Here is a 9,713-nt window from a genome sequence, read left to right as displayed (position 1 = left end):
TCACTCTGGGAGCCATCAGGTGACCAGTTGTGCAATGTAGCCGCTTACGGGTATTCTTCAACATAAATGCGTAAAACTACGTCACAATGCTGTAGACACCTTGGGGAATACGGAGAAAGGGTAATCTGGTTGATAGCCCATTCACTGCTCAATAGGGACGCATTGGAACGCAGCGCTTTCAAAACATGAGGCACTTCCGGATTTGGATTTTTCTCAGGCTTTCTCCTGCAATATCAGTTCTGTTATACTCACAGACAATATTTGTACAGTTTTGGAAACTTTAGAGTGTTTCCTATCCTAAGCTGTCAATTATATGCATATTCTAGCATCTTGTCCTGACAAAATATTCTGTTTACTACGGGAACGTTATTTTTCCAAAAATGAAAATACTGCCCCCTAGTCACAAAAGGTTATGGAAGGTTTGGGAATCGCTTCCTTTTAGGTGGTTGTGGAATTTAACGGCTCTTTTCTGGATTTTGATAATTAGTGGGTATCGGCCTAATTCTGCTCTGCATGCATTATTTGGTGTTCTACGTTGTACATGTTGTATTTTTGCAGAATTCTGCATGCAAAGTCTCAATTTGGTGTTTGTCCCATTTTGTGAAGTCTTTGTTGGGGAGCGGACCCCAGACCTCACAACCATAAAGGGCAATGGGCTCTATGACTGAATTGAGTATTTTTAGCCAGATCCTAATTGGTATGTTGAAATTTATGTTCCTTTTGATGGCATCTCTCAGATCGTTCACAGCTTTGTGGAAGTTACCTGTGGCACTGATGTTTAGGCCAAGGTATGTATAGTTTTTTTGTGTGCTCTAGATGGAATTTGTATTTGTGGTCCTGGCGACTGGACCTTTTTTGGAACACCATTATTTTGGTCTTACTGAGATTTACTGTCAGGGCCCAGGTCTGACAGAATCTGTGCAGAAGATCTAGGTGCTGCTGTAGGCCCTCTTTGGTTGGTGAAAGAAGCACCAGATCATAAGCAAACAGTAGACATTTGACTTCGGATTCTAGTAGGGTGACGCCGGGTGCTGCAGACTTTTCTAGTACCTGCGCCAATTTGTTGATATACTGTATATATGTTGAAGAGGGTGGGGCTTAAGCTGCATTCCTGTCTCACCCCACGACCCTGTGTGAAGAAATGTGTGTGTTTTTTGCCAATTTTAACCACACACTTGTTGTTTGTGTACATGGATTTTATAATGTCATGTGTTTTACCCCCAACACCACTTTCCATCAATTTGTATAGCAGACCCTCATGCCAAATTGAGTCAAAGGCTTTTTTGAAATCAACAAAGCATGAGAAGACTTTGCCTTTGTTTTGGTTTGTTTGGTTGTCAATTAGGGTGTGTAGGGTGAATACATGGTCTGTTGTACGGTAATTTGGTAAAAAGCCAATTTGACATTTGCTCAGTACATTGTTTTCATTGAGGAAATGTACGAGTCTGTTGTTAATGATAATGCAGAGGATTTTCCCAGGGTTACTGTTGGTGCATATCCCACAGTTGTTATTGGGGTCAAATTTGTCTCCACTTTTGTGGATTGGGGTGATCAGTCATTGGTTCCAAATATTGGGGAAGATGCCAGAGCTAAGGATGATGTTAAAGAGTTTTAGTATAGCCAATTGGAATTTGTTGCCTGTATATTTGATCATTTCATTAAGGATACCATCAACACCACAGGCCTTTTTGGGTTGGAGGGTTTTTATTTTGTCCTGTAACTCATTCAAGGTAATTGGAGAACCAGTGGGTTCTGGTAGTCTTTAATATTTGATCATGTATATGTTTTTGCTCTTTATTCTTTATTATAGAGCCAAAAAGATTGAAGAAGTGGTTTATCCATACATCTCCATTTTGGATAGTTAATTCTTTGTGTTGTTGTTTGTTTAGTGTTTTCCAATTTTCCCAGAAGTGGTTAGAGTCAATGAATTCTTAAATTCTTCAATTCAATCTCCCTTTCACTCTCTTTCTTTTTTCACTCCTTCCTCCTTACTTCCCTTCCTCCCTCTCTCTCTCTATCCCTCTCTTTCCGCCACATTTTCTTTGTCCTCCCCTCTGACAATCCCACTTCACTGCACAATCCATAAAGCACATTTCATTGAAAAGGCGAGACTATTCACATGTTGCCAAAGTAATTACGAAAGAGACAATCAACAGCAACAGGATGACGACTGTTCCCTTGAAAGAGGGTCATTTATCCTTCAAACGTAATAAAGCAAACTCAGAGGAGATGGACACCACTGAATTTCAATGCCCTCTCTCAAACTGTCATTAGGACGTGCAGGCAGACGTGTATCACCCTGGTGCTGCCCGCTGTGGATCCAAAACACTCCACAGAGTTTTAAGTGGCAGAAACCATCCTTCAGATAATGATCCCTTTAAGATGCTGTCAAGGAAATGGTTATCATAAAGTGTCAAGGAAATGGTTATCATTAGGTTCCAAGGCCAACAAATACACTCCAGAGATGTTGACTTGCTCAATGCGGCCATTTTAGTTTTCATTCATGGGGCTGTCAGTGTGAATGTTAACTGAGGTGGGTGATGGCTTCTTTGCTGCAAACGATGGGTTATTTCCTGTGGGTGGTTAACTCTGATGCTCATCGTAATGCCTGTTTAATGAATGGAATGCTGACTTTATAGGTGAATGCTGATGTGTTGATTGCCTCAGAGGAAACTCTAAGTGGATGGTAGCTACAGTAACGTCTTTCCTTGCACCAAGTATAGTATAGTACTAGTGTCTGTGTTATGAATAGCCAACTGAGATAGATTGCGACTTCACTGTGCAATGCCAATTTAGCCATCCATTCCTCTGGTTTCCAGGTGCTGTAGATTATATACTGTCTGTATGGATAGTTTTATGTAAGGTAGACCATATTAGTTCTCAGGTAGACTGTAGTGTCTGTTTTGTGAGGAGCCGACTGACTTAGGAATGTGGGTATCATGCAGCATGGCAGAGAGAGAGACTGTCATCTGTGTGTCTGTGGCAGGGGGAGGAGAGAGAGAGAGAGAGAGAGAGAGAGAGAGAGAGAGAGAGAGAGAGAGAAAAAAATGACTCAATGAATCCCTCTCTACCCCTGCATGGCAAATGACTTCTGTCTGCCTGTGTCACATGCCTTTACATTTTTAATCATCAAGACTTGAACCCAACAGCAGCACCATTGTAGGAGAGAGAGAACAGGAGAGAGAACAGGAGAGGGAGAGAACGTGAATGAGAGAGAGAGGAAATATGCCTGGGGAACTTTTTTAATGCTGGTCTGTCTGACTGAGAGAAAGTCCTTGGTCATGATATTGATCCTTTCTTCGTTTATTTGCCTCCTTTATTAGATTCTAGTCTGTGGACTCTAACTGGGCCCAGAGGAGAAACCTGCTGGGATTCATTGGCGTGAAATTGTTGATTGCGTCGAAATTCACATTTATAAAAGAGAGAGCTGTTTACTTTTTATTTGGCTCCATGTTCACAGATGCCTTGGCCTCGTCTGGAATTGAAAGCATAAATCTTGCTGTGGTGAAGTAGGGGGAAAAACCCTCCAGAACTGGAAACAGCAGGAATAGAGGGGCCTGGCCCTAAATAGTATTACACTGGACTGGCACACACACCCCATAGAGACGAGGTTGGGGTGGTGGGGGGGTTTTGGGTGGACTGGCCAAGACTGCAATCTCTCTCTCTCTCTCTCTCACCCATGTCATCTAGGCTGAGACTGCACATTTGTCAACGGCACCCCCTCCCCCCAGTTAGTCTGGCCTCTTTCACTCGCTCTTTCACTCGCTCTCTCTCTCCCCTCTCTCTCCTCTGCCAGCCGATGAACAATCCTCACAATCCTCCACCGGCTGCTGCAGGGAGTCCTTGGGGATGGAGAATAGCTTCTAGGCTTTCAGGCCTGCCTGTGTTGTCCTGGGGAGGAAGCCAGAGAAGGATGGGCAGCAGCCGCCCTCCACCGACCACCACCTGCCCCGACTACAGTTTATCCCCAGTTAGCCAGCTGGGCTGGGTGGACACTGAGTGGCCACTGAATGAGCTCTCTGGCCTCTCTCTGCTCTCTTCTGTTATGCCTGCTGTGTCTGAAGCTGGAGGAGGATGGGATGAGGAGGGAGGGGAGACGCTCAAGAGGCCAGGGCCGGCCCAGCAGTATGTTCCCTCTTTCCTGTCATTGTTGAGAGTCAAGTGCTGCTCTGCATGGGGGTCAGAGTTGAGCTAAACCAAGTCTTCTTTGGAGGATTGTGGTACCACCTCACAGACAATGGGATGGATGAGTGGCCAGCTTTCAACTCTTCTGTACTCCAAAGTATCACACTTCCTGATTAGCAGAGAAACATTGCAGTACTAGAGAACCCAGCTGAGAGCCCTGCTATATATACAGTACAGCACCAGTCAGAGCCTCCATACGTCTCTGTATGTGTGCTGTAGTAATCCCTCCCTCCTGGTCTGTTGATTCATCGTCTAGACATGGCAGGCCGTCCCAGTGTGGATTCAGACTAACTCCTGCCTTTCTTCTCTCCGCTTTGATAACCACCACAAGCTGCTTTTATCCAACACGCCTCGCCATCAAATCCCTGTAATCCAACCTAGGGACACACCATCTTCCACACTCTTCCAGACTTGGAGAACTATAAAAAGCGTGATCCCTACGTTACTCAATACCCGTCTCCTGCCCTCTCACCCGGGCCCCCTGAGATATACTCAGATGTTCTGAGGGCAATGGTTGCTGGGATGCCAGCTGTGGTTTTAATGATTTTGCCCTAAGGCCCCAGATCAGCAGTGAGATAAATATAGTTCTGCTTTTACACAGAAAGGAGAACCATGGCCTTAAACGTCTCCACAAAGTGTGTGTGTGTGTGTGTGTGTGTGTGTGTGTGTGTGTGTGTGTGTGTGTGTGTGTGTGTGTGTGTGTGTGTGTGTGTGTGTGTGTGTGTGTGTGTGTGTGTGTGTGTGTGTGTCTTTTCGTGTGTGTACAAGCATGGATTCCTGGTATACTGTATGAGTTTGTTCATCTGTATCACAGCTACACGCATCAGTTTCACATGTACAGTATGAGGTGTCAGTACAACTCTAGCATGATTGCATGGGTGTAAATATCTGAATATCAAACAACTCCAACATCAAACTGCCTCCTCCCTGCATCTTTTCCCTGCCAGTGGAGACTATAACCTGTCCAGGATTGACAGCAGAGTGGAAGGCAAGTCCTGCATACGCATCACAATTAATGTCATGCGCTTCACTGCTCCTCCACCCACTTATTGATGGGCTGCTGAATCAAAGCTTTTAATTACAACTCCTCAAAAGAGCTCAGAACTCCCAGAAAAGTTGATCTCTGATGGTGACAAAAGATATGTGCTGTGTCCAGTGACTGCATTGTTGTAACTGACCCTGTCTCCTCGTGTATCCTTGTTTTTCCTTCGTTGTATTCATTAGAACATACATTTTTAAACAAAAATAAGCCATTCTTATTGGACAAGTCCAGGTGATCCCTCCCTGATTCAATATGTTTCCTTCCATTTGGTGCCTAATGAACACAACCCTTTTTTCCCTGACAGACATCGACGACTGCCAGTCAAACCCGTGTCAGAATGGAGGCACCTGTATCGACGAGATCAATTCCTTTGTGTGCCTGTGTCTGCCCAGCTACGGTGGAGCCACTTGTGAGAAAGGTAACATTTTATCACTTAACACCTCTCTCATTAACTCACATCACTGGGGGAAAGAGGAAATGGTCATACAGTGGGGCAAAAAAGTATTTAGTCAGCCTTCAATTGTGCAAGTTCTCCCACTTAAAAAGATTAGAGAGGCCTGCAATTTCCAGGACGACTGATCCGTGTAAAGGAAAGAATGAATGGGGCCATGTATCGTGAGATTTTGAGTGAAAACCTCCTTCCATCAGCAAGGGCATTGAAGATGAAACGTGGCTGTGTCTTTCAGCATGACAATGATCCCAAAAACACCGTCCGGGCAATGAAGGAGTGGCTTCGTAAGAAGCATTGCAAGGTCCTGGAGTGGCCTAGCCAGTCTCCAGATCTCAACCCCACAGAAAATCTTTGGAGGGAGTTGAAAGTCCGTGTTGCCCAGCAACAGCCCCAAAACATCACTGCTCTAGAGGAGATCTGCATGGAGGAATGAGTCCAAATACCAGCAAGTGTGTGAAAACCTTGTGAAAACTTACAGAAAACGTTTGACCTCTGTCATATACCCTCTGTCATATACCCAACAAAGGGTATATAACAAAGAATTGTTATTGACCAAATACTTATTTTCCACCATAATTTGCAATTAAATTCATTAAAAATCTTACAATGTGATTTTCTGGATTTTTTTCCATCATTTTGTCTGTCATAGTTGAAGTGTACCTATGATGAAAATTACAGGCCTCTCTCATCTTTTTAAGTGGGAGAACTTGCACAATTGGTGGCTGACTAAATACTTTTTTCCCCCACTGTATGTATCAGTGGTGCAGCTTATGACAGAACACCTGTGCTCAGCTGGAGCCCCTCAAAGTGGAAGAATGCCTCGTGGGCATGAATGCAGCTACGCTGTTTGAAAAATGTAAATGGTTTTGGGCCTCCATTACATGAAAGCAGGTCTATGAAAGATAGACAGCCAGCCACAGTACTGTCTGTGAAACACAACACTTTAGGAGAAAATTTCTTTGTAGAACCAAGAGAAAAACCGAGAGATTGAGATGAAAGAGAGAAGGAGAGTTTAAATAGAGATGGGCAGTGTACTAATGTATATTTACCCCAGTAGAAGCCCAACCTCTGGGGTTTTCTCTCCCTCACCCACACTGTCATCCTGTATCCTAGCAGCCCAGCTCTCTCTTCCTGCAAGGCTCTGAGTCTGCTTCTCTACCTGGGGCAGGGTAATGAGCCTTTACAGATCGATACCTTACCCTGTAGAAAGAGACGGAGGATCCCAATCAGTGATGTGTGTGTAGAGATGGACAGGCCGAGACACGTGAAGGTTTGAGGCTCAGTGATGTGTTTGTGTAGAGATGGACAGGCCAAGACACGTGGAGGTTTGAGGCTCAGTGACGTGTTTGTGTAGAGATGGACAGGCCGAGACACGTGGAGGTTTGAGGCTCAGTGATGTGTTTGTGTAGAGATGGACAGGCCGAGACACGTGGAGGTTTGAGGCTCAGTGACGTGTTTGTGTAGAGATGGACAGGCCGAGACACGTGGAGGTTTGAGGCTCAGTGATGTGTTTGTGTAGAGATGGACAGGCCGAGACACGTGGAGGTTTGAGGCTCAGTGACGTGTTTGTGTAGAGATGGACAGGCCGAGACACGTGGAGGTTTGAGGCTCAGTGACGTGTTTGTGTAGAGATGGACAGGCCGAGACACGTGGAGGTTTGAGGCTCAGTGATGTGTTTGTGTAGAGATGGACAGGCCGAGACACGTGGAGGTTTGAGGCTCAGTGACGTGTTTGTGTAGAGATGGACAGGCCGTGAGGCGTGGAGGCTTGAGGCTCAGTGACGTGTTTGTGTAGAGATGGACAGGCCAAGACGCGTGGAGGTTTGAGTCTCAGTGACGTGTTTGTGTAGAGATGGACAGGCCGTGAGGCGTGGAGGTTTGAGGCTCAGTGATGTGTTTGTGTAGAGATGGACAGGCCGAGACACGTGGAGGTTTGAGGCTCAGTGACGTGTTTGTGTAGAGATGGACAGGCCGAGACACGTGGAGGTTTGAGGCTCAGTGACGTGTTTGTGTAGAGATGGACAGGCCGAGACACGTGGAGGCTTGAGGCTCAGTGACGTGTTTGTGTAGAGATGGACAGGCCGAGACACGTGGAGGTTTGAGGCTCAGTGATGTGTTTGTGTAGAGATGGACAGGCCGAGACACGTGGAGGTTTGAGGCTCAGTGACGTGTTTGTGTAGAGATGGACAGGCCGTGAGGCGTGGAGGCTTGAGGCTCAGTGACGTGTTTGTGTAGAGATGGACAGGCCAAGACGCGTGGAGGTTTGAGGCTCAGTGACGTGTTTGTGTAGAGATGGACAGGCCGTGAGGCGTGGAGGTTTGAGGCTCAGTGACGTGTTTGTGTAGAGATGGACAGGCCGAGACACGTGGAGGTTTGAGGCTCAGTGACGTGTTTGTGTAGAGATGGACAGGCCAAGACACGTGGAGGTTTGAGGCTCAGTGACGTGTTTGTGTAGAGATGGACAGCCCGTGAGGCGTGGAGGTTTGAGGCTCAGTGATGTGTTTGTGTAGAGATGGACAGGCCGAGACACGTGGAGGTTTGAGGCTCAGTGATGTGTTTGTGTAGAGATGGACAGGCCGAGACACGTGGAGGTTTGAGGCTCAGTGACGTGTTTGTGTAGAGATGGACAGGCCGAGACACGTGGAGGCTTGAGGCTCAGTGACGTGTTTGTGTAGAGATGGACAGGCCGAGACACGTGGAGGTTTGAGGCTCAGTGATGTGTTTGTGTAGAGATGGACAGGCCGAGACACGTGGAGGTTTGAGGCTCAGTGACGTGTTTGTGTAGAGATGGACAGGCCGTGAGGCGTGGAGGCTTGAGGCTCAGTGACGTGTTTGTGTAGAGATGGACAGGCCAAGACGCGTGGAGGTTTGAGGCTCAGTGACGTGTTTGTGTAGAGATGGACAGGCCGTGAGGCGTGGAGGTTTGAGGCTCAGTGACGTGTTTGTGTAGAGATGGACAGGCCGAGACACGTGGAGGTTTGAGGCTCAGTGACGTGTTTGTGTAGAGATGGACAGGCCAAGACACGTGGAGGTTTGAGGCTCAGTGACGTGTTTGTGTAGAGATGGACAGGCCGAGACACGTGGAGGTTTGAGGCTCAGTGATGTGTTTGTGTAGAGATGGACAGGCCGAGACACGTGGAGGTTTGAGGCTCAGTGATGTGTTTGTGTAGAGATGGACAGGCCGAGACACGTGGAGGCTTGAGGCTCAGTGATGTGTTTGTGTAGAGATGGACAGGCCGAGACACGTGGAGGTTTGAGGCTCAGTGACGTGTTTGTGTAGAGATGGACAGGCCGTGAGGCGTGGAGGTTTGAGGCTCAGTGACGTGTTTGTGTAGAGATGGACAGGCCGTGAGGCGTGGAGGCTTGAGGCTCAGTGACGTGTTTGTGTAGAGATGGACAGGCCAAGACGCGTGGAGGTTTGAGTCTCAGTGACGTGTTTGTGTAGAGATGGACAGGCCGTGAGGCGTGGAGGTTTGAGGCTCAGTGATGTGTTTGTGTAGAGATGGACAGGCCGAGACACGTGGAGGTTTGAGGCTCAGTGATGTGTTTGTGTAGAGATGGACAGGCCGAGACACGTGGAGGTTTGAGGCTCAGTGACGTGTTTGTGTAGAGATGGACAGGCCGAGACACGTGGAGGCTTGAGGCTCAGTGACGTGTTTGTGTAGAGATGGACAGGCCGAGACACGTGGAGGTTTGAGGCTCAGTGATGTGTTTGTGTAGAGATGGACAGGCCGAGACACGTGGAGGTTTGAGGCTCAGTGACGTGTTTGTGTAGAGATGGACAGGCCGTGAGGCGTGGAGGCTTGAGGCTCAGTGACGTGTTTGTGTAGAGATGGACAGGCCAAGACGCGTGGAGGTTTGAGGCTCAGTGACGTGTTTGTGTAGAGATGGACAGGCCGTGAGGCGTGGAGGTTTGAGGCTCAGTGACGTGTTTGTGTAGAGATGGACAGGCCGAGACACGTGGAGGTTTGAGGCTCAGTGATGTGTTTGTGTAGAGATGGACAGGCCAAGACACGTGGAGGTTTGAGGCTCAGTG

General features: G+C 47.3%; 1 protein-coding gene across 1 annotated transcript in view; it reads left to right on the top strand.

Moving 5' to 3' along the window:
- LOC115109244 (neurocan core protein-like) overlaps positions 1–9,713 on the top strand; it is a 204,321-nt gene that overhangs the window by 133,780 nt on the left and 60,828 nt on the right. The window contains exon 10 of the mRNA XM_065009929.1: positions 5,532–5,645. Coding sequence (XP_064866001.1) covers positions 5,532–5,645 — 114 coding nt within the window. The remainder of the gene's footprint in view (positions 1–5,531; positions 5,646–9,713) is intronic.

Source organism: Oncorhynchus nerka, linkage group LG25 (genome assembly GCF_034236695.1).
Source record: "Oncorhynchus nerka isolate Pitt River linkage group LG25, Oner_Uvic_2.0, whole genome shotgun sequence".
NCBI classification, from domain to species: Eukaryota; Metazoa; Chordata; class Actinopteri; order Salmoniformes; family Salmonidae; genus Oncorhynchus; species Oncorhynchus nerka.
This window is presented reverse-complemented; position numbering and strand designations above follow the sequence as displayed.